Below are 24,913 nucleotides of genomic sequence, written 5' to 3' on the forward strand. Positions count from 1 at the left end.
TAAGAAGGTACATACCAATACTGCAGTTATGCTACACTTAATTCAGGAACACTACACAATAGCAATAAATTTCTCACAAGATCCTACCCTTTCCGAGTCCGATAATACCCCCAGTTTGTCATCTATTAGGCAGAAACAACTTGATAGACTTCAAAGTTGTCTAGGCCAATCGAGATTCATTTCTGTAGACAGAGATTGTCTAGGAAGGCTCGGACTTTGCTCGTTTCTTTTATGACTACTAGGAGTGAGGTAGAATAGGTAAAGTAGGGTAGAATCGTAAAAACAATATTATATTGTTAAGATTTCTTCTCCACTACTTGATGAGCTTTCATCAGCTTAAAGGTACTCCTTATGTTAAAATATTAAATATATAAATTACTAAAATAAATTTGACCTCAGTAGGAGTTGAACACCTGACCTTATAAATCAATATATAAGTTATACTACCTAAACTAATATATGATGTCAAAAGTTTAAAAGGCACTTCGATATTTATATTCCGAGTCTGAGTATTCACGGACTACATCTATTTATCATACAACTATGTACTTCTTCAATCGTAATTTGCAACATCGAGTTTTCTTCCAAGGTGTGAACACCTGTGGACCCTGAAAACCATCATACCCTCTTCAGTAATTATGATTTTTCTTCTTAGGAAGCGTGCTGTCCCCAATAGTAATATCCCGATTAGCAGAGTCTTTAGACTTATGGCCTAGTCCTTAAGTCGAACTGAGTTGGCTCCAATTGTCTTCGCCATTGATAAAATGATCAGTTTTATCCACAGCTATATCTGCAAAGGTGGTCTTCATTACAACTATCATAGGTCATCTGACTCCGATCCTTTGTAACTCTATACCCAACTGATAGATTTTCTCTGAATGACCTCCTATTAATTCGCAGGAAGCTATTCCACCAGATTGGTAATTAATTCCTCGGTCAGCAACCCTTGGTTGCTCTTTGGGTAGTAGGTTTCAGTAATCATTATAGTATTGAGGATCACCCCATGATTACGACGTATTCCGAAACCCAGTTGCAACCCTCTATGAGGTTTGTTGGCTTCTTTGGTAGTGTATTTTGGAGTTCTAGACTCTTCTGGTGGATGTAAATGTATTGGTCTCTAGTAGAGATTCTTTACCATTTGATACCATCTCTTTGTGCAAAATCGTCCCATTACTTACGGCCCATGCTAAAGGTATCATGTCTTTGGAGCCAAGTAACTCTCTGAGTAGTTGACAGAATCACTCCGTTCCACTTCCCAGACCTAGCCGAAAGTCCCCTCTCATATATTCTGCAAACAGGATCTGGTCGGACGGATGGCAACGACGTATATGGTATTCTAACACCTTCAATTCTGTGGTAATATAGTCACAGGACGCAACTGAGATTGATATATATGATGACGTGCGGGCCCTATAAGGCAGCCAGAGGGGGGTGTTGGAGACCAGAGATTCCAATTCCGAGTGGGGTTACCCTACTTAGGGTGGTTCCTAGGTATCGGGTTCTGGTATTCCTAACATCATCTCAGAAAATTATTTTCTCCTACTACTAAGCCTTTTAACACTTGATACATGTCCCACTCATTGCACACTGTGTCACGAATGTGGCTTAGCATGGAAAAGGTTTTCACGTGACACATAGTTATGAGTCACAGGTATGTTATTGTTTTGCGCATATAACTCATTCGGGTTATATGATTTGTTATGTGTGGGATTTGTGATGCTTTCGCACATGGCTCAAATATGAGTCATGGGACATGCACCTGACGAGTATGCCTTGCGAGTGTGCCTTGTGGGTAAGCCTTGCGCATATGATTTATGTTTTGCACACAACCTCATTATGAGGTCATGGGTTTCGCGCATATGACTCAGTCGAGTCATATGACTTGTTTATTGTGTTATGATTGGTTTATGAGTTTTGCACATGACCTCGCTATGAGGTCATGGGTTTTGAGCATGTGATCACTTTGGTCACATGACTAGTTTGTTATGATTTGGTTTCGCACATGTGACCACTTTGGGTCACATGATTAAAGGCGGGAAGAACACTATATAAGGAGGCCGATGCGGCCGAGGAAGATAGGTTCTTCATGCTTTGTTCTAAGTACTTTTCCTACATATTACTTTAACGAATATAAAACATCGTTACGATCTTTATCCTTATTGCAACATTATTATTGCGCCAAGAAGCACTCGTTACGAAGACGAGTTAGAGAAAGCTTACGATAGGTGTTTCCGATAGAAGATAAAGGTCTTGTACTATCAGTAACATAGGCAGAGGCCTAGAGCTATCGTAAGACAAAGAAAGAAAGGGAAAGAAAAGATAAGTATCGTTCCCCATCGCCAAGAACTAACTATCTGAAAAGGGATCGTTACACACTGCTAGTACTTTCTGCTCTCTCCTCTCCTTCCCTCAACACAACAACCGCTTTTATTCCTAACAGGATGACACGATATCTACAACCTGTAGATACACATATTAACAAGCCATTAAAGCAATATATTAGTTACTTTCTTAAAAAATATATTGATTAGGGGTGGAGAAGTGCCTTTCCTGTAGCTGGATAGCCGGAGGATAAAGTCCAGAAGCACCGCATTTTAATATCAAAATGCATAGGAGATGCATGGGACAAGTTACATGAACAACACCGAGATCTTATCAAGAAATCCTTTCATGATACTGGAATTTCCCTACAGCCCGACGGCTCTGAGGACCAGTTGATTAGAATTCAAGATTTACCGAATCTAGCAATTGATTTTATGGCAGAGTTTGGACTTAACTACAATCTAGAGATTGGGAAACGGGGGAATCAGGAAACTGGAAAAGGGGTCTTACAGGAGGATAATTGGAGAAAGTTGTTGGAGATTCTAGACAAAAAGGGTATATTGGCTGAAGAGATTCTGGTATAGATTTCCGAGCCCGAACCATCTATTGCACATATAGATATTGAAGTCTAATATTACCTAGGTAGGAACACAGAGGAAACTAGTCAACCTGAAAGCTCAACAACCTCATATTGTTTTGTTTATAACATATCTACATCTTACTTTATCAGTATTATGATTTAGGAAATGATCAGTCCCCTATGCCTTATACTACTAGCCATTGCTAGATGCACCTTATTTCGGGATGCGCCTTATTTCCGGAATTCTATGGTAGTTACTAATAATAATAATAATAATTACAATAATAATCAGGTAACACAAAACCAAACCCCTATCCATCCACCCTGAAGAAAAAAAATTGAAAGAAAAAAAAAGCCAAGGCGGGGATCTCCCCTTTCCTCTTTCAAGGGACAAAAACTCCATTTAAGCCTCATGACGTATCACACCTGCACCACAACCACAACCACGAACAATGACCACCAAAAGAGTTCCTCCCCCCTCCGCTTCGCACATATCTACTAACTTTTTTTTTGCCAAAAGGTCTATTTCCTTGCGCACGGTAAAGTCCAAGGCGTCTTCTACCGCAAGTACGCGATCGAGCGCGCCACGGCCCGTGGGCTCACGGGCTGGGTGCAGAACTTACCGAACGGGAAAGTTGAGGGCGAAGCGCAGGGAAGCGAGAGTGAGGTTGAGGCCTTCTTGAAGGATTTGGATAGGGGGCCGCCCGCGGCTCATGTTGTTCGGTTGGATAGGGCGGAGAGGGAGGTTCTATCGGTGGATTCTGAAGGACAGGGAGGGGGGTTTGAGAAGAGGAGGTATAATGGTGGTGGAATTTGAGTTTATTGTACTGAGATTATAGTATTTAAATTTGAAGGGGGGAGAAGGACGAAATGCGGTATAGAGATAAGAAAATACAGTGGAATGGAGATTAAAAAACGAACGACTTTTGCGCTGGTTTGACAAAGGGAATCTGTACAAAAGAAATGGGTGCAGGATTACGCTACTTGAGAGGTAGTGGTAGTAGTACCGGAACCAGTAGGAGCACCGCCAGACGGCTTCCCACCAGTCTTCCACTCCTTTCCAGGCTTCATGTACTCCTCCACAACCCCACCATCAATATCCCCCTTCTCCCACCCCTCCGGCTTCATGAAATCTAGCCCCTTCGTTGGATGCGGTTTACCATCCTCATAAATCAGGGCATACGGGTTCGGATCCTCGTCCTGACTCAAATTCGCCAGCGTGTGGTTGACCTCGCGATGCTTCGCCTCATCCGCCCTAATAACCTTCAACAGCTCCAACATATTCGCATCCGGCCCCAAGCCGAAATACTTGATGGCGATATCCGGCGCGAGTAGGTTCTCCCACTCCGGGATGCGGCCGTTCTCGATGTCCGCTATGGCTCGGGTGTACGTGATCACGGCTTCCTCCTCGATGTAGCCGACGAAGCGGTGACAGGTGCGCGGGGATACGAGGTAGGAAATGAAAAAGAGATTAAAGAATATGCCCTGTGCGCCGAGGATCATGGTCCGCATGAAGAGTCCCGGCTGGCGGTAGTGCAGGAATGTGAGTAGGTGGAGACGCTCATTGTACGCTTCTTCGAGGAGGGTTTCGATCCAGGCGTTGTCACGCTTGAGACGGCGTAGGGAGTTCAGGTGTCTGATCATGCCTGCTGCCATTCCTGGCACGCCGGCGATGGATTCGAGGAATATGAACCTTGCCAACCATTTCTGTGGCGTCATGTGGAAGGCATTAGTTCCGTAGGGCGTTTTGTTGCCCGAGGCTATCTAATTGGGTTGTTAGTGGGATTTGTTTTCTAGTTATTAGTTCCGGATGAAGAGGGGAGAGGCGTGAGTACCTCTGAGTCATGTTTGTAGCCCGTTGCTAAGTCGAAGCATTTACGCATTACTCGAACGGCAGCAAGAGCGACCCAGTCTCCCCAGGTCTTTGCTTTGCGATGGGCGATTTTCTAGAAATCCGTTAGCCTTCACAATATTATATAGATCTTTTTGCCTAAGAAAAGGGCATAAAACTCACGATATCATTCATCTGCGCCTCCGTGTAAACAGGATGAGGAAATGAGCGTTCCCTAAACGCCTTCAGTGGCCTCTCCTGTTTGGACTTCGGAGTCGTCGCCAGAAAAAAGGAATTCGTAGATCCCGTAAACTTCCTCGTCTGAACACCATGAAGAAGTCCGCAGGAGGCAACACGAATCCCCGAAGCAAGGGGTAGATGTTTAGTAGCTAGGATAGCAGGCGCCGAAGCTCTGATAGTCGTAGCGGATAGCATGTCGTAAAGTGTACAAAAGTGTTTGTTCTCAAAAGACTTGAGTGCACGAGTACAAACAAGGCCTCAGTGGTGGGAGGGATCTCAAGGTTTTATATCACATCAAAGAAGAAAAAAGAAAAAATCCAGGGAAAAGAAGGAAGAAAGAAAAACCCCAAACCAGCCCTCACGGCCGGAGCCAGGGCCTAGGCGAGCCGATTGGTTGGTTGGAGTGGTAAAGTGAGGTAAGAGAAGGGAGGCCCGGAGTGGCCCAAGCTGACCACCAGCACCGTAGTATCATAGACTGCACAAGGGTTCCGCGCTCGAGTGACCAACCCAACCAATAGATCGAAGTGCACTGACATCCTCAAAACTCTTTATGCGTAAATTACCCTACAGCCCCGCGATAGCACGCCGTGTAATTTTCGAGCACAGAATTCAGTTCCCCCCTTGTCACTGGATGGATACTGATCTTACTGACGTCGAGTGTTTAGTCATGCAGCCAAAGCCCTGCAGTAAACGGAACGAGAGCATGTAACACAGGTCCTCCTCTTGCGAGCGCTCGTACCCGGTTCAACTCATTCCATAGAGAGCATTCATCCCAGTTTACTCCCTCCCTCGCCACAATTACTAGGGCTTTTCCCCGGCGGTGTCAAAAAAGAAAAGTTATGATACAAACGCCCACCTTCTAGCGCTGTTCCAGAACTCCAAAATGCAGTTCAGAAAATAATTTCCGTTCCGGGACGTCTTGGCGTTCGCTTCGATAATAATTCGGCGCCAAGGGTCGGGTGCTCCCGGCGCCGGACTGGTTGCAACGCCCCGACTTGGCTTGTTTCTTGTTCGAAATTTGGGAGGAATCGGAGAAAAGGAACGTCATAAGTGTGAAAGTGTGAGTCAGACTTCTGGGTTTTTGGGGACAATGGGTTTGTTTGCCCATGCTTTTCCTTCCGAGGGAGGAATTGGGAATTTGCGGTGATGTCTTCTCGTAGAGAGGACGATAGGTTCGCTCGCGAGATGACTAATCATGAATTGAAGTTAACTAGCAACTCAACACCGAGTGAGAATCATCGGAACAGCGGGGTCTGGGCTCGGGTTTATCAATCGGCGCGGGGATGATCTTTATCAACCTCCGGTGCAATACATACTTCGGTACTAAGGGGCTGCTCAGCAACGCTGGTAAAGCAGACCATTTGTTCCCTAAGTTGGGTTCAATAGGATATCGGTGGATACCGGTAACCTATAGCCTCCCAGACCACTGATAGATACTGATCGGTAGTCTTGATGAGAGAACCGGAGGCGCAGAGTGCAGCTGCATTCGTAAAGTTCTCATACTCTTCCAAGTACCCCTCGCCCTTGGGAATGCTCTGCTAACATCTCTTTCTCATTATTCAGAAAAACAAATTGTGATAAAAGTTTACAGTGCCCCGAGAGGCATATCTGGAAAAAATTATCCAAAAGGTTCTTCCTGTTCTCTCGCTGTTAGTAGGTACAATTCTTGAGATACAAGGAAGGGTATGAGAACTTTACGGGCGCAGTTGTACAGTACGGAGGAAGATTCATCTTATAAGATGCTAAGAGGTGCATTAGTGTCGACCAAGCTAATTTAGGTGAAGAGGGCGGTATGACTGAAGATATTATCAAACCTTCTCTCCGGGCCGCCAAAACAGTCCGCACACTTATGGTCGTATTCTATGCAGTATAGTTGCCACAGCTCATCCGGAGGAGCCGCTGGAAAGTTTCCTCCTTAGATTTTGCTATCCGGGCGCAGCCCTGGAGGCCGCCCACCGGCATCTCATCCTATAGAAATCCCAGCGTGTAAATTTATATGGCAGATGTTCCTGAGGGGTTTGGAAGCCTTTGGTGCCCTTTCTGAGCTTCGGCTAGATATGTGGACTAGCTGCTGTACTGTACTTGTACTCGAGTGTCGGTATCGTGTATCGGTATCCGGGGGTATCTCCCTCCACCATAACAATAAATTCCGAAACACCGCTCATTCTCTTATCCTGTCTCCGGTGACCTGGTATCCCTTCGTTCGTATACCTAATTTCACGGAGTTTTAGCTTGAGGTCTAGAGGAATACGGTACTTGGGTTGGGGGGGTACTGTACGACTAAGGTCCTCCAATGGTGACCCGGTTATGAACGTCTCCGACCCCGAGAATCCAAGGCGATTTTACCTGAATAGGTGGTGTTATTACCCTTTTAGGTAGAAGCCGGTCTCGGCCATAGTTCCTCCGATATAAATATAGGGGTGGATGGGTACGATATGACTCCGCTCCCTGTATACTCGAGTATGGTACGATACCGTAGGGGGGGGGGATGTTCGATATGAGGCGAGCCCTGCCCCCAGGATATCTCGAGTGAAAAGGTATGGTACTACAGAATCTTTACTACACCATGGATCTCTCGGTCGCATCGATGAGCGAGTAAACGATATAGAAACACCTTGTTTTTACCGCCCAGGCTGGGAAAAGCTCGCTCTATAATTGGGAAGGGCGTTCATGGTAGTTCTTACCGAAGGGGGGTAATTCGTCATTTCATCATTGCTATCATGGTCGATATTATTTCCCTTTGCCCGCTCAAGGGACCCGTATCTCGCTCGCCCTGTCCCTGGATGGTGTGAAAAACGTGCCCTTGCTATATCATACAGCGCAACCACACTTGGCGTTCATACGATCTCACTCGGAAACAAATAATCGGGACGGCCCAACCGAAAATGTTCAGCAATTCTGGGCACCGAAATAATCCTCAATGATGGATATGTAGGAATCGGGTCTGGAGTTGAGGACCCTAAATGACAATTTCTACCGTACTTTTATGTTCTCATTAGGGTGCTATTTTGAGGCGTCACTCCTCAAGTATAATCTTAACAAGAGTAGTTTACAGGATATTTGAGAATTGGATACCGTATTACGTATTGAAAGAACCGGTTTGGGAAGCACGACATTAGAGGGTTTGTGCAGCCAGGCATGGGCGGGGGTTATCAATAGTTGTTTCCAGAGGTTGTGCCTTTCATCGAGGGCCGTGAAATCTCCGATAAATGGCTTTGTTTCTTAAACTAGGTTCCTTCAAGAGGTCACACAGTGGCAGATTATCAAACAAGCTACCTTGTAAACCGCTCTTGATAAAATTATACCCAATGAGCACGGCTGTGGAATCATACCTGATGAACGGGTACTGTATCATGGAAGTTGGAATTTAGGGACCCCCCAATTCCAGGTCCAATTCCACGGTTTACACTTCTACCAGGTATCATACGATCAAGGGACCAAGGTGGCCAAAACATTGTCATTAACTTGCGTTAAGACCACCTAGGTCTATCTGCGCAAACTCTCTATCGTGGAATCTATACGATTGGTATCTCAGTCCCATCAACGAGCCAGCAGTTGATGCGGAGCGCCTTATTTCTCCCGCCCGGGTTCGAAAAGACTTGTTCCACTTCCCAATTCACAAAGCTCCACCCACCGTAGATTCCATGAACCTCTATGAGCGGTTAGGGCCAAATTTAGATTTGTATCGGATCATGCATCTATACCAATTTTTTTTTCTTTTATTTTTTTTTCTGAATTTATTGTTACAGCCGTGTCCCGATAATGTGCGTTTGTCCTATACATATACAGTATTATGATGGGCTTGGTTGACACAGAGGGCTTATGAGGTTAAGCGTGGCCTCGAACTTTGCGACTCGGGAAGTATAAGTTAATTGGGAAAGGCGCTCATGGTATTTCTTACCGAGGGAATAATTCACCATTTCGTTATCATGGTCGATATTTTTTTTTTCCCTCTGCAAAGCCCAGCCAAGGGACCCTTATCTCGCTTGCCCTGTCACCTTGATGGTATGACAAACGTGGTATTGCTCCAACAACCACGCTTGGCATTTTCACGATAGTGCTAAGGCGAGTGATAGTATGTGATGCTCCGTTAAGGTTGAAGATTAACCGTTCTGACCTGGAACTGAGGGCCCTGAATGTCAACTCCCACAACTCTTTTATGCTTCTATCGGGGTACAGTTTTGTGGCTGTGCGCCTGAGGTTTTTTATTTTACCAAGAGCGGTTTCAAGACACTCGGGGATTTGTTACCGTATAGCCTCTTGAGGCGACCTGGTTAAGAAGCGCGATATTAGGGGCCTGAAACCCTGGATGGGATTTGGATAAGTTTGGGATGGACTTTTTCTATCACATCATACTAGCGTGGATTGGGTTAAAACCCCATCCCAATCCGAACAGAACCAATCTGCCGTAGACTTTAGCTGGCATGGATGAGATTGACAATCCGAGTCAAAGCTTGTTAGCTCACTCATCGTACTCGTCCCAGGCAAGAAGTGTCCGAATACGAGAGTCGTGTGTTTGTATGGGTACTCGGATACGCACGAACTTTTTTGAGATATTTTGCGAATCCCCTGTTTCGGATACTTCTTGCTCTGGACGAGTATCGTACTCGAGTATGTGCTCGGGTATGGAGGTTAGTGATGGGACAAACAAGGTACGGGTGGCCGAAGACATTTTCGCATGGGGCGGGAATATGTCGATATGTCCTCGGCCACCTGTACTCCTACCCATCTAATCACTAACCCCCATACCCGATAACTACTCTTGCGGCCAAGTTGGAGTTGCTCACCTGAGGCTGGTTATGATGGTCAAGCCAAATAGAGATAAGTATGGGGTAATTGATAAAGCACTAGACTCAGTACTATGCCATGGTTAACGATCAAACTCAAACCTGTGGGTCAAATAATCTGAGGAAGGAAAACATTGTGAAATCGGGCATGGCTTTTGAGTAATAGTGCTGAATCGAGCACTTCATCAACCACGTCACACTTATCCCTATTTGCCCGACAATCATTACTAGCCTTGGGTGCGCAACTTCAACTCGGCCGCGTGAGTAAGATTTTGACCTTTGAGCCGTTTTCAGTTACTCAAGCCTTCTTGACGGATGGTCCATGTCATTGGTTGCTCTATTGAACGAAAATGAACCCATACCGAACCCATCCAAATCCCGTTTAAGGCTTGATGACCCCGATTTGTCGGGGGTTTCATGGCCCGTCGATGCGAGGGACAAACTCTAGCAACACTATTGATAACCCTCTAGTTGTTCTGTTTCTCGCTGACCGGACATGCCACCTTGCCCCGAAATGGAGTTTTCCCTCAAAACTCTTAACACGGGTCATTATGAAGGTTTTGCGTTGCAACCAGACGCACCCTAAAATTGGATACGATCTTGTATTCTAAAGAGTTAGTGCAGATACGTGTCCTCCTCCATAAAAGCACGATAAATACCACTCCGTGGCTACCTCTTTGCCAATTCCCTCACCGTGCTGCTCTTCCCCCTTCTCCCCGAACTTTGCTGTCTCTGCTGAACTTTCTCGTTAGACAGGTGACGCAACACAATGCGACAAATTAGTACCTATACTATACTGTGCCTGGGCACTGTCTTTCACATCGGGTTTGCCAACGGCGCTCCACTGAGCCCGCAGTCCATAGAGACTGATTGTCTTGCTCTGAACATCGGATGTGATGGGAACAATCTTATTCCCAAAATCTGCAAGTCGCGTGAGTTCCAGCCAACATTGGAGAACTATTGGATATCGGGAACCGATAACTTCTTGCGAGACTATTCGAAGGACAATCAACTCACCTCTAGTTATCAGAGGGACGGCCTCTTCAAATCCCTAGCGAAGAAGTATCTTGGGGATGGTGCCAACCTGGACTGCTCGTTTCGTGGTGGAAATTTCTCGGCTAGAAAATGCAGGATTGCCTGTAGTGATGTTTTGAAAAATGTTAAGGATATCGAATTGGGAAGGAAGGTTTACTTCGCCCTGGCCGCTTCCGTTGGATTTTCGGAGGTTATGGGAGCCATGCATGTAAGTGGGCAATATTAACACACGCTGCCGGCCCTAACGTAACGCAATAGGACTCTTTCTCTCAAATCCCTGAGAGACTTACCTCTATGATTAGTCAAATTCCAGAGGCGGAATCTGGCCTCGCAGCATTAAGTGCTCAAGATCTTGTTCGCTCGGAGGCACAACTCTTCTTGGAAGTTCTCCGTCATGCCGTTGTCGCTGCTGCGCCATGGAATCCTGTTGAGAAGGTTTCGGAGAGAGCTGATGCCGGCCAGGCCCGGGCAATCAGAGATTATGAAAGTGCCATTCAAGTTTATGGGATGGTCGAGGGCGGGGATAACCCGTTCAAATGGGATAAACTGTTTGACCCTAGCTATGAAATAAGTATCTCCGATCTCGATTTACCACGCTCTGATGCTGCGGGCCGAGTTTTGGAGGATTCATCCACATCGACCGAAGGGTGGCATGGAAAGACCGTCGAGAGAGCGAAACATCTCGTGCTGGATTTTGGTGCACTCATCCGGTCAATTAATGCAGGCGAGCTCGATGTATCCAGGGAATCAGGATACTCGGTTCTCGAGGATCTTCTCAGCGGTATTGGGGATGCTATGATTTCGGGGGTGGACATATCAGCCAAAGTTCCTCGGCAAGTCGCAGAACGAGCCAAAACGGGCATTGCGAAGGCTGTCGAAGAAATCCTCAGGGGAAGAAGTGTTGGCTCCGATGGTAAGCAATTGAACCAATCCTCCTATTCTTATTTTCTAGTCACAGGGCAAATTTCTCGCCAATTCATAAAGTATCCGGAAATAGAGGTGCCAAGATTCTCGAATCTGGGCGTACTTGTCCCAGGCAAGAAGTATTCGAAAATATGAGTCGTGATTTTGTCTCTGGGCTCATGCAGGCGCGGACTTTTTGCCAAGTGCTAGGGCATGGACGTCAGTGACGAGACGGACGGGAGGGTGGGCGGGTGGCCTGGGGGAATATGTAAAGCAGCGTGATCTCTACTCACAAGATGCCCCCGCAAGACAATCCTGAGTGAGCGCTGCTTTACAGATTCTCACCCCATGCACAGATACGTCCTTGGACAACTGTGGCCTGTCCATCTCATCACTGACGTCTATACCCTGGTATTTTGCGAACCCCTATTTTCGAATACTTCTCGCTTGGGACAGGCAAAGTACCAATTTTTGGCATTTTTATGTCCGAATACTTTGTGAACCGGCGAGTAATTCTAACGCACAAATAATTTAGGAGCAACAAAACTTTCAAAGCTCATATCCTACGGAAACTACCTCCCCTTGAGCCACAAGCAAAATGTCTCTAAGCTGAGAAGCGCAGATCCAGTAGAGTAAGAATTCAGATCAGTTTTGGCCCCCCCTCCGACAATGCTGACCCCATCGCCTTGCAGGAGAATTGCCAAGAACATCTTCATGAGAATGCTCGACTTGAGCTTTGATGGAAATAAACTCTATATCTCTTGTACCAAGGATACCCAAAAGCGTAGCGACCCTCGAAAAGACACTCCCGGGCCAAGAAGCCTGTGTGACCGGGATAACACCGGGCCCCAGAATCTCAAGGCATGCGTTGAGGATTATGTTTGTTACATGTATAGATGGAGTGAGCGCAGTTTTGACCACATGTCCCGCAGCAAGGAGCCCAAGGGTATGGACAAATTGGATGAACCTCCGTTCAATATTACTGCCAAGGTCAGTTCCTCCATGTTCCCTCTCCGCTTGTCTATTAACAAAGCTCTCGCGCACAGGACATAATTACCTCTTCAGTCCTATCCCAGCTTCAAGGGCTTAAGCGTGGGGAAAGTGGAAACACATTGAGCAATATCCTCAAAACCACACCGGATGGCCTCAGCTCGCTCGCTGAGCCCTCCTTCCCAGGCATCTTCCATCTTCCGATCTGCTTCTCCCGCCATAACTGGAACACCCAGGTCACCGGTTGGAACACCCTCTGCGATACCAATCAGAACTGCCCAGCAAAGAATTTCCCATGCTTCTGCGGCTCCTGGGGACAGGACACCGAGTCTGTCTGGAAGGGAATGGGCGTGGGTCAAGATAAGAAGAGGAGCCACTACGTCGAGCAGTTGTGCCCACGTCAGATCTCTCGCAAGATCACTGACCCGTTGGAGAGATACATGGCTTACTGCGCTCTTGGCGTTCGATTTAACAGCTGCACTACTAGAGTCGGCGGTATCTTGGGTTTTCGTGGAAAGGATAAGTACTGTGTCCTTTTCAAGAGCGTCATGGAGCTTAAGGGATACGAATCTATCGAGGATATGGACCCCGAGATTAAGTTTGCCCTCACTTGCAAGGTTAAGAAGGGCGGGAAGGGCTGCTCTATGTACAACGAAATGTTCGAGAGCCTGTGGAAGTCGGCCGTTGACGTCGGGTACCTGGACCGTGAGAGTGTGCCAAAGAACCTCATCAGCCCCGCGGAATAAATAACCTTGTTGTTGTGAGTTGGCCACTGCGCGAGTCTAGTGTACTAGTGATTTGGATCAAAAAAAGTGTATTTAAATGGGGTGGGTGAAAAAGGTTTCACCGCCGTTTTGCTTGGAATGGCGAGTTCAGTGTTAGGTAAAGTTTTGAAGTTCAGAGATTTCTGTTTAGTTGGATGTCTCTTGTTTTTACTGGTGCTTTTACGAATTGGACGTTTAGAGGACAATAATAGACGGTACATGCAAAATGGAATTAACTGGTTTCTCTGACTATCTCGTTCCGCGAACCTTAGAATCCCAACCCGTAAATATCTTCTCGTTGCCCCATCACCCCAAACCCCTGTCCCTAGATCCCAAAAGTCACAAAATCCCACACACTCTCTCCTCGGTTCTGCCGTTCGGCGGTGGAGCACGACCAGCACCACTTGGGCCGCCTCCGGAAAGCCAACGGCAGACCTGTCCCCGCCCCCCGCATTACAGGCAATTGCTGCTTCCAGTCGGATGCGGGAACGCGCGGAAATGCAAGATCCCATGAACGGACAATCAAACGGGCCGAACCCGGTAACTGTACCGTATGTATGTATGTATGTAAGTATGTATGTATGTATGTATGTATGTATGTATGTATGTATGTATGTATGTATGTATGTATGTATGTATGTATGTATGTATGTATGTATGTATGTATGTACTCGGGTGTAAGGGTATTTGCGCGGTATGATACCGTAACACAAGTCCTGATCCAGCGTGTTGCTCGAGCGAGCAAGTCCTACCTCTCCTTTTTGGCTTTCACCAAAATTCTTGCCAGTTATCACTCGAGATCTCCAATCTGGTTTATGATAGTCCATGATACATACAAATGCCACATATCTATGATATTTGGAACACCCGACTTTTATCGATCCCCCTAGAACGGTACGGGGGGGTTGACAAAAGTCGGGTGCACTCCCAAAAAGAAGAGACATAGCCCTTGCAAGTTGTATCATAGGCAGACCCAACCGGATTGAGATGTTCGAGTGATGAGTGGTGAGGATGATTTGGTGACGTTCATTACTGGTATGATAATATCATATTATTATGTTTATTCATGCAACGTGACGGCACAAAAAAAGAGACACCACCCATTTGTGCATGTGGTCACTTGTCGGGGGCAGTAGCGGTACCGGTATGTATCATACCATACCGCCTGCGCGCACTCGGTAACCCTAAGATCGGGAAGCTGGTTAGGTACAAAAGAAACACAAACAAACAAGGGACTACGGCGGTCTGGATGCCGCCTGGCGGCCAACCCGCGGCCGCAGTAGATAGGCTAACCAAATGGTGACGGCAAAAAGGTCGAATCGGGAGCAACCGGCAACTCAACTTCTTCCGACTGCTAATCGAGGTATCATACGGAATACGATACTGAAACTAGTCTATTCGCACCCGCACTTTAGCATCCACCTAACTGACTGAAGGGTTTGTCATTGCTAGGGATGATGGGGAATCATTGGTCATAATGGAACCTGCCGACCAACATCGGGGCGCGTAGCGTGGTTACCCGGCCCAAAACACGAGTTTGAGGGCTGCCAGGCCTCGCAGTGGACATATCATACATACTTGTACTATGATAGTACATTCAAGCACAGTGCCGAGCCCGTGTGTCTTACTTATCCTATGGTAAGCTCTATCGTTTTTCCGGTGTTCTCGGCGGAGGGTATGATATTTGTAAATTATAAAAGCGAATCCCTCTTTCTCCGGAACAGGTGCTGCGGTGCTGCACAGATAGTACCATAGGGCGAAACGGGTTTTTCCTCACAAGTACTTGTACTCGAGTACAATGTACCCCTTTACTAGATGGTCACTCACAAAACATTTGCGAGAACAAGTACAACGCACACACACTCACCCTCACACACTCAGATCATCTCTGACACCCCTGACCCTATTGCGCAATGCCACTAAAGTCGCGTCATCCCATGTTACACACATTAAAGTCGCGTCTCCCCAACGAGCCTCCCCCCCACCATACATGTCTTTCCTCACTTTCTCTAACCACCATCACCCTTCAACATCGACAACTCGACAGCTCCACTTTTATTTTGTCATTCATACCCCTGCCGCATTATATGCGTTTTTAATGAATAATGTTTCGCTCTGACGAGAAGGCTAAGCGGCTTGCCAAGGAGTTGGAATCTCGTGAGTTTTTCTTTTCTTTTCTTTGTTCGTAGAAGGAGGCGTTCACTGATCTGTGTAGACAGCTTTGAAGAGAATGGTAACGAATATGAGGCGTCAGAATTTGGTAATTATCGGGGGTATTTTTTTTTCTTCCGCGTTTTATATTCTCACTTTATAACAGTAGTCATTTGCAGGTACGCAAAAAATAAGCGGGCAAAACTACAGAACTCAGATGCGCATCTTCGCTCAATAGTTAAGGACGCTCCGCCGATTTTTCGTGGCCTTGTGATGTCGGTTAACGGATATACAAACCCATCTTTGATAGACCTTCACCGGATTATTGTCCAGTACGGTGGGGTATTTCTACAGTACATGGATAAGAAGAGTAACATCACGCATATGATTGCGTCGAACCTTACGCTGAAAAAGAAGGTAGAGTTCTCACAATATAAAGTTGTCCGACCGGAGTGGATTGTGGATAGTGTCGCTGCTGGGGTGTTATTACCCTGGAGAGATTACCGGCTGTTGGATGATGTTAAGAATCAGACAAAATTGGGTTATCAGAGTCCTGGAAGTCCAGCTATTACGAAAAGGAATAGTTTAAGAGAACCCAGCTCTTACAAGCAGAGCTCTGCACTATCGCTCGAAAAACCAAAATCTAGGTTCGAGAGGGATGTTGTTATTCCTCCGTCCGACGAGCAAGAGTGGGATGATGATTTTTTTCCTTCATACCAACGTCCGCCTTCGAGCGGAAAGGAAGCATCTGATGCGAAGGTAGAGCGTAGGGTGTATGACAATGGGGTGGACCCGCCACCTTCGCATCAACCGAGTCCACCTGAAGGGGATGAAGGAGAATATATAGTGTCTCCTGTGGGATTGGTCAATTTTCCTTCTTCAAATCTTGAAAACTTTGTTGGTGGAGCTGATAACCTTAAATCGCCTAAACCAAAGTTAGGTAGACCGCCTTCACCTGCTGGGATTGTTAAGGGCAAACTAGCATACGAACCGGAGTGCATCATTGGCCGAAAGCGACATCCAAGTGGTGCCAAGCCTAAGAATCGGCGTGGGCAAATAAAATATCTAGTAAAATGGCGAGGATACTCTAATGAGGAGTCCACGTGGGAATTCGAAAGGGACTTAAAAGAAGATTTGGGGAAGAAAGAATTGGAAGAAATGGTGAATGACTTCAAAATTCTAGGAGCAAAGAAAACACCGGAACTTTTGAAACCAGAGTCTATAAGTTTTACTTCTGACTCTACAGATAATTCAGCTCTGTCTCAAAAGGAGAATCTCGGAAGCCATCATCCTCACCTTGGTCCTCAAGTAAAGGTTAGTGTTGAGATTCCGGACCAATCCCACTCAACATTGATGTCACCGAGAAGAAGCTGGAAGTTTGATCGTGTTGGTGGTGGTGATGGTGGTGATGGTGATGATGACACACAAAAGGATCCTTCGTTCATCAAAGAGACATTTATAGCGCCTCCATCACAAACCAGCTCTTTGCCGATGCCAAGCTCACCGCCCTTGGGTGGGCAGCGAATGATCGAGGAAGACTTGTCTAGCTTTGAAGATAATAATATTCCAATTGAACTAGACACCAAACAGTCAATGGGCTCTCCAGAGGAGGGTACTCCACGAGAATCAAACATTTCTGAGAACAGGTTACCATCGCCGCCCGTGAAGAAAGAACCATCCCCAATCACCAGGCCATCAAAGCGAACGCTAGACCGTGAAGAGGGCGAATCCCCGCTTGCGAAGAAAATACCCAATGAGAGGGTTATGACGGCCGAGGAATTCAACGCTACGCTGCTGGCAGATCCAAATGTCAGAGCGTCATCAGCCCTTGACCCTGGTTTTCTCGAAAAGTATTTCGACAACAGTCGGCTCCACCACCTCAGCAACTGTAAGGTTTTGTTCCCCGCATTGTTGTCAGGAAATGTTTGTTCATAGAATTGTAGGGAAAGCAGAACTCAGGGCAGAGATGCAAGCTCTCGCCGCCGCTAAATCTTCACAACATAAGTCGGTGGTCAAGGCTCGGCAGCGGCGGTATGTCCTACACGTTGACTTTGACTGTTTCTTTGCCGCTGTATCCACGCGTGATCGTCCCGACCTTAAGGGTGTACCTGTCGCTATCACCCATGCAAATTCTATAAATAGTACCAGTTCGGAAATTGCAAGTTGTAACTACGCCGCTCGTGCTTTCGGACTGAAGAATGGAATGTGGATGAAACAAGCAAAAGAACTATGCCCAAAACTGGTCTGTTTAAGTTACGACTTTGAAAAGTACGAGGAGGCGAGCAAGGCCTTTTACGGCGTTATTCTCTCGATAAACGGAGAGCGTGTTCAAGCACTCAGTGTCGACGAGGTTCTCCTCGATGTCAGTAATCTTGTCTGCGACATTGGCTTACATGGGGCAAAAGAGGAGGAGACAAAAGCGCTTGAGATCGCACAGACCATCCGGAACAGATGTCGGGAGGAAACCGGCGGATGCGAAGTATCCATTGGAATAGGCAAAAACATGCTCCTGGCGAAACTGGCGATGCGTAAGGCGAAGCCTGCGGGAATGTATATTGTCAGGGAGGAAGAGATCGACCAGTTTCTGGACGATACACGAGTTCGGGACTTGCCCGGTTTTGGTCACAACATTACTAAGAAGGTCGAGGAGCATTTCAAGGCTGATACAGTCCGTCTGGTTAAGGGAATAAGCAGGGAGAGGTTGAAAGTAGAGCTGGGTGAGAAGACGGGTGAGAAGTTGTGGAGGTATTGTCGGGGGATCGACGATACGCTTGTTGGTCAAGATGCTTCTGAGAGGAAAACTATCTCTGTTGACGTCAACTATGGCATTCGCTTTGTTACTCAGGACCAGGCAGATAAGTTCGTAATGGATGTTGCGGGATTGCTTCAGCGCAGGATGGAGAAGGAAAGAGTGAAGGCGAAAAAGCTATATCTGCAGGTCAAGAAGCGGGCCGCCGGTGCGCCAATGATGACTTCGAAGCACCTCGGACATGGGTCTTGCGATACAGTTAACAAAAGTGTTTCTCTAGGAGCCGCTACCTCGGAAAAGGAAATTATGGGGAAGGAGACAGTCGCGATGTTGAGGTCTTTTCGAATATCCCCCGGGGAACTCAGAGGTATTGGACTCAGTGCTGCAAATCTTGAAACTGCCAAGGCACACAGTAGTCAGACAAAACTCGATTTCTCAAAGAGAGCTGGTGAAGAGAGGAACGACAATCATGTTTTCCTTCCCCCGCCCCTTCCCCTACCTCCCCCACCTCCACCTCCTCCAGTGCAGAAACCCCGACTTGTACCCTATGTCAAGCCCAAACCCACCACACTTCTTGACTCCTTCGCGAAGATGGGACCAAGGAAGGAGCAGGTGCAGAAGCCGAAACCACCACAACCCCCAGCCCAAAGGCCCCAGCCACCGTCACCTCCACATAGTCCACCCATGTCACAGTTTCTCATACCCTCTCAGGTGGACCCTGACGTATTAGAGGAAATAAGACAGAGCATACGGGAGGAAGCTGCGCGCCAAAAGCGGGCTGGGGAAGAAGAGGCGGAGGCGCAGTTGCTTCGACAGCACGAAGGGCCAGGAGAAGAAACGGGCAAAGTGGACGACCTAGAGTTGGATCTTCTCCCGAACTCCCAAGTCGATGCCGAGGTATGGAAGGAAATGTCGAAGGAGGATAAAGCCCTTTATCTTGCTATGCAAGAGGAAGACCGCCAGCAGCAGCAGCAGCAACAACGCCCTCCCCCCCCTCCTCCTCCAGCAGCAGCACAACTCCTTCGTTCGGCGCCCCCACAAAGCCCACGCAAAAGCCGCCACCTCCCCTGGTCCAAAAAAGGCCCACCAACACCAACCAAACGCCGAAAAACAATGTCCGCACAACAACAGCAAAAAAGCCTTTTCCCCCCCGCTGCCAACCCGCCTTCTGCTGCCGCCCCTGTTCCCGCCGCGAAGAAAATCCTCGACGCAAATGGCATCGATGTTTCCTCTTGGCTCTTCACAACTGGCCAGGTCAACAAACCCCTCTTCGAAACGCTCGACGCGGAGACCCAGCAAGACGTAATCTCCGAAGCTCGAAAGCACCATACAGCACACCTAGCCCTGCAAGAGAAGTCCATGCGTGAAGCCGCCGCGCTGCAGCAGCGTCTCGCAAATGCAACCGTTCTTCCCCCGCTGGATCGCCAGCGCTACCTTGGCCCTGAGCGCATTCCCGTGGGGAATATCACTGAGATCAGGAGTATGATGGAGGGGTGGTTCGCGGCGGCAAAAGGTGGGCAGCCGGACAGGAAGGATGTAGATCTTGTTCGGGGCTTCCTAAAGAGGCTCGTTGTCGTCGAGCTGAATATGGAGAAGGCTAGTACTGCTTGTAGGATTTTTAGGAGGATTGTCGAGGAGGGGTTTCGGGAGGAGGAGGACGGGGTTGGGGAGGAGGTGGTGGATGAGGGATGGAGAGGCGTGGTCGGGGAGTTGATTGATGCCGTTCAGGAGGGGGTGAGGGAGAGGGGGTATGGGCCGTTGGATATTTAGTTGTTTTTTCTTCTTTTTCTTCTTGTCTTTTCCACCATTTCTCTGTAGATGTCTTGACTTATCCCACGTAGATGTCTCAAGTACAACGAAAGCACAATATCCGACCTCCCATCAAATAAAATATATTTCCTCACCGCCACAATCCAGACCGTGCACCGCCAAAGCACCCCAATCAATACCACCTATAAGACAGATTATTTACGATTGTACGATAAAACTGGCGTGAACAGGACTTGAATGCCGTATGGAGCCTCATAATTATTACGAAAAGGTATACTAATAATATTCCGGGAATGGGATACCTCCCACCAACACATGGCTTCGAGGGTTCAGCAAAAATCCCACGCGTTTGTATGCAGGCTTTTGGTAATACTCTTTGTGAGAGTTTGGTGGACTCTCAAGGGCGTTTGGGTTGGGCAAATTTCTGGGTGGGGCGGGGTGTCGAACGAGACGTTTTATTTGATCTGGTTCTTATACCTTTTACCCTTCCGTTGATTATTGCACTACGGAAATGTCTGCATTGGTATGGTATAATACGAAGGGGAACCGGTGACTTTTTTTCTTCACACGGATTTCCTTCCTTCCTTCCTTCCGTTTCTATTCCTTTTTCACTCATTACCTCACCCTCAACATAATCACTTTGGCTCTTGTTATCGGCTTTATGACACTGCACTTTACTCTAAACTGTGCACACCATACTCATTAAACACAATTGCCTTCGCTTTCTCGGGCCCTTCCGCTTCTGCGTGCGAAACCTTTGGTCCGATCATACTTCCTCCGTTCTCAACGATACATCCCACAGATTCTCGAGTGATAACACATGATACCATTCCAACAGTTATGAAACCTATTCCTCCTCAACCTGCACCTCGGCCATTTTCCCAGCGAGACACTTTCCCAGCAATCCCTCTACCCTCTTGTTCCCCGCAATAACGTCTGCACACTCCCCATTCCTAAGATTCACAATCATCACCCCGACATTCTCCAAATCCCTCCCGTCAAGTTTATCCACAACCTCCCATTCCTTGTCCCCCCACTCCTGCCAAAGCTCCCCCGCTTCGGAGCCCTTTGCCAATAGAGCCAACCCCAGCAGCCCTTCGCTGCGAACAACAACCCACTTGTCCTGCAGAACCATGTCCCACAGAGGACGTGCCAGACCGAGATGGTAGGCGGTAGGTGGATCTTCAGGCAATGAGGAGAGGCAGCGGAGGATGCTGACAATCATGCGGGCGATTTCGGTTTTTGTGGGAAGTTCTTCTGCCTGCGTGTATGTTTGTAGTAATTTCTCCAGACAGGTTATTTCTCCAGGCTCGAGGGGGGAGGTGATTTTCTTGCAATTCTCTACGCAATCAACACACAATAGTCGCGCCAGTCCGACAGCGGAATACCAAACCTGACCGACGCCCACGCCTTCCATCCCTACTGCTGCTAGGATGGCATCGAGCGCGCCAGCATCGACGAGAATGGCCTTCTCGCTCTTTGGTACGGAAAAGTTCCTGAGGACGCCTATTGCGCTGTGCAGGAGGGAGAGGTATATCCCACCTTTCCCAGCGCCGGCGCTATCCAGTTTTACTTCTGCTGGGAGGGATTCGAGATCTTTCTTGCTCTGTTCATACCCCTCCACTGCACGGTGAATCACTGAAAATAGTGTCTTGTGGAGCGCGTAAGTATGTATCAGCTCCCGACATACTTCTGTGGACTGCGTTACGTTTCCGAAGACTAGGCATGCGGCAATTACTTTGTCGTAGCGGTGTGGTTCGTTGCTCGCGGAGAGCCAGGTGAGGATTTTGGCAATGGGTGCGGACGAGAGTGGGTATGTGGCCAGGAACGTGGGTTTCCAGGAAATGTCAGCTATATTGTCCATCAGTGGGGACTTGGCAGAGAAGAGGCGTTTGCGGTCAGTTATGTCGAGGGCTGGGTCGAAGAGGAGAGAGTGGGTCATTTCGAAGACTTGGAGGAAGAGGGGGAATTGATTTTGCTCTAGGATGGCGAGTTGCAGGGGTGAGTGGGTGAGTAGAGTGGTTAGGATTGTGAGGAGGAGGATGCGGTCATCTATGGGGGTGACTTCAGTGGAAAGTTTTGAGAGGAGGGGTCTGATGCATGTCGGGGGGGTGACTTGTTTCGCGGTGTCTATTGATTGTGTTAATGATTAAGAATGGCGGGACGGACGGATGGAGGGACCATGCGGTACTAAGAGCTCTAAGACTCGGAGGGAAACTTGAATATCTACTGAACCATCACCTCTGGTGCCGACTAGTTCCATGAGCACCTCTACTCCGCCCGCTTCAATAACCTTCAGCTGTGCAACCTCTCCTCAAGGGTTAGAGCCTGTCTCAGTCTTTCTATCAGTCAAAGGGGTAAGTTACCATTATCAAGAGTAAGATTTTGCAATGTCGCTGTGGCAAACATAGACAAGTCCTCGCTGCTAACAAGAGAAAGGACAGTCTTGAGAGCAGTTGGGTGGTCTATCAACCTCTGCCGGTTTCCGTCTGTTCACCGCCATTGTCTCTCAGCACCCTCACACATACACGGCAGCGCCAGAAGCACCCAAGTCCATACCATTATCAGCAATCGAATTTGCAATAACCCGAAATATCTGTCGGCCGAGCAGAAATTCAACCTCTTTGTCCAGCTGATCCAGGAAGAATCCCAAAATCCCGCTGTCGCCCAATATCTGCCTCCACTCGGCTACCACACCATGACGGTTAGCCCCCCCACCCATATAAAACGTCTTCCTTGGTAATTTTGAGAAAGCCGGCAGGGTGAGCTTACCCTGCCGACAAGCATCACCACACTTCTCAGCCCCTTTCACAAACCCATTCCCCCCTTCAGCTTTCAACCTCTCCAATATCGAGACGATGACAGCAACGTCGTTTCTCGTGTCCTCCAATAAGGTATTTATTGTATCGACTGTGCTCATCTTGCCGGATTCCACTCTACCGCTCGTGGATTTCTTATTCCGAGGCGAGGTTGAGGTTTTGTTAGACTATTACTTGCTGGTGCACAAGTTTTGTCTGGGCTGTAACTTAGCGGGGAATCATCATCTAGATTTGCGCGCACGGACCGCTTATGGGGTGTGAGGCTCGGCGGGAATGGCGGGACTTGCCGGTTCCCCACATTTGACGATTAGAGAAGACTATCACAGCCTGTATCAACTGGGGGTGATCAATGGCACAGGCTCGCATTGGAGTAGCAGTTCCACATTTTTCTTTCATCCGCCAGTGATACCGGCTCCGCACGAGACGAATAATCGACCAGGGCGTGTTGGCTGGGAACCGAGCCGAATAAGGAGCAACCAAATGAAAGTAAGTTTGAGGGCATGAGCTGTGTGGGGAAGGGAGGCATTTGCTTCCCCGCATTAGCTGTGCAGTGCGCTATGAGGTCTTTAATGATCGTTAGGCGATCCGTGGAGGCAGTCCCTGCGGTCCAGCGTTCAACTATCTGTAAATCATCGGCATCTCGAAGTGCTACTACGATTCCAGTTGTAGACTATTTCGTCAATTGTCTAATGGGTTAATAAGGACTCATTTTGTGCCGTCGATTGAGCAAATCTTACACGACTGGAGGCCGTATTTATCCTAACAGTTAGAAGCCCTAGAAGCCTCCCTATATATGTTCAGAATGTAGCTTAGTCTAAGCCTTTAAATAGCCCCTAATGGCGGTAATCTACGTCGAAAATGTCCGTGAGGGAAGTAGGGGTAAAGCTTGCTCAAGCGCGCTACCCAATTTTATCACTCCTTCGCAGTGACCTTATCCCGAACAACTCTTGATACTTCCTCCTCAACCTTCTTATCCCCACCAATCATATCAATCCACAATCCCCCAACGACATCGCTCTCCAAGAGCCTAACCGCTACGTCGGCCACATCCCCCCTCGCAACTTCTCCAGTAGCTTTACACCTCCCCAGGGATACCAACCCGGTCGCTGGGTCATCACTTAACCTCCCGGGCCTGAGGCAGATATCCCTAATCCCCCACTTCCTCCCAACCTCGTATAGATACTCATCAGCGGCAGTCTTGGCCTCACAATATGCCCCAATAGTATCCCAGCCGCCCTTATAAGTTTCAACACCACTCTCATCCCACCAACTTGCCGACACCCTTCTCGCGACCGAAGCTGACACCATTAAAAATGTATCGACGGACGGAGTCTCCACTGCTGCATCGATGTACTTCTTCGCGGCGATCTCGTCAACGGCTTTGGTCCTTTGAGGACCACCTTTACCCCCAGCACCGGCGGACCAGACGACCCAATTGATGTTCTCCATCTCTTTTCGAATGCTGGATGGAGTGGATTCTTCCAGGGAGGAGACTAGCGGGGCAACGTTTCTCTGGAGAGATTCAACCATAGAGGATTGGGATGGGTCACGGATGACAGAGGTGATTTGGTGCCCTTTCTGCGCCAGGATTTTAGAGATTATTTGGGCGATTTTACCGTGCCCTGGGAGTGGGGTTGGTTAATTCATGAGAGAACGTCGGGCGGGAGAGGGGGGGCGTTCAATGTAGATTACCTCCTAGAACTAAGACGTTCACCATGACGAATTGAATTTCTGTCGAATCGACGGATTTTCTGTCCCTTTTTAGGGATGTGATCTTAGAGTACAAGAGGCTTTTGCTATTGCGGGGAGTTTGTAGAGAGGCTTTTGTCTCGGGGATGTTGGATATTGGTGATTCCCAAGAGTGCTGACACCATAATAGCCCCACCTAAGGATCCCGGGAGATCGGACCCACACTTTTCCTCCCTTAGAACCGACCACAGACTGCTGCGGCGAGTGACACGGATGAGTACAA

The 24,913-nt window shown here is 47.9% G+C and overlaps 5 protein-coding genes; 1 reads left to right on the forward strand and 4 right to left on the reverse strand.

Annotated features, from left to right (window-relative positions):
- Positions 1–3,703: 3,703 nt before the first annotated feature.
- GSTUM_00006837001 (uncharacterized protein) lies at positions 3,704–5,371 on the reverse strand. XM_002838987.2 has 3 exons: positions 4,917–5,371; positions 4,738–4,848; positions 3,704–4,666 (listed from the first exon to the last, which is right to left on the reverse strand). Exons 1-3 carry the CDS (start codon positions 5,166–5,168, stop codon positions 3,878–3,880), a joined length of 1,152 nt encoding a protein of 383 aa, XP_002839033.1. The 5' UTR covers positions 5,169–5,371; the 3' UTR covers positions 3,704–3,877.
- Positions 5,372–10,805: 5,434 nt separating this feature from the next.
- Positions 10,806–11,658, reverse strand: GSTUM_00006838001 (uncharacterized protein; the record flags this gene model as incomplete). XM_002838988.2 has 1 exon in its annotated part: positions 10,806–11,658. The coding sequence occupies one exon, from the start codon at positions 11,656–11,658 to the stop codon at positions 11,356–11,358; it is 303 nt and encodes a 100-aa protein (XP_002839034.1). The 3' UTR covers positions 10,806–11,355.
- A 3,899-nt stretch (positions 11,659–15,557) lies between these two features.
- Positions 15,558–20,122, forward strand: GSTUM_00006839001 (uncharacterized protein; the record flags this gene model as incomplete). The annotated part of the gene is made up of 4 exons (XM_002838989.1): positions 15,558–15,609; positions 15,668–15,712; positions 15,773–17,491; positions 17,547–20,122. 4 exons carry the CDS (start codon positions 15,558–15,560, stop codon positions 20,120–20,122), a joined length of 4,392 nt encoding a protein of 1,463 aa, XP_002839035.1.
- An 847-nt stretch (positions 20,123–20,969) lies between these two features.
- GSTUM_00006840001 (uncharacterized protein) lies at positions 20,970–23,119 on the reverse strand (the record flags this gene model as incomplete). XM_002838990.2 has 5 exons in its annotated part: positions 22,895–23,119; positions 22,682–22,810; positions 22,489–22,611; positions 22,304–22,432; positions 20,970–22,252 (listed from the first exon to the last, which is right to left on the reverse strand). Exons 1-5 carry the CDS (start codon positions 23,040–23,042, stop codon positions 20,970–20,972), a joined length of 1,812 nt encoding a protein of 603 aa, XP_002839036.1. The 5' UTR covers positions 23,043–23,119.
- Positions 23,120–23,750: 631 nt separating this feature from the next.
- On the reverse strand, positions 23,751–24,763 carry GSTUM_00006841001 (uncharacterized protein). XM_002838991.2 has 2 exons: positions 24,634–24,763; positions 23,751–24,563 (listed from the first exon to the last, which is right to left on the reverse strand). Exons 1-2 carry the CDS (start codon positions 24,656–24,658, stop codon positions 23,854–23,856), a joined length of 735 nt encoding a protein of 244 aa, XP_002839037.1. The 5' UTR covers positions 24,659–24,763; the 3' UTR covers positions 23,751–23,853.
- Positions 24,764–24,913: the final 150 nt, after the last annotated feature.

This window comes from Tuber melanosporum (genome assembly GCF_000151645.1).
Source record: "Tuber melanosporum whole genome shotgun sequence assembly, scaffold_3, strain Mel28".
In the NCBI taxonomy this organism is placed as follows: Eukaryota; Fungi; Ascomycota; class Pezizomycetes; order Pezizales; family Tuberaceae; genus Tuber; species Tuber melanosporum.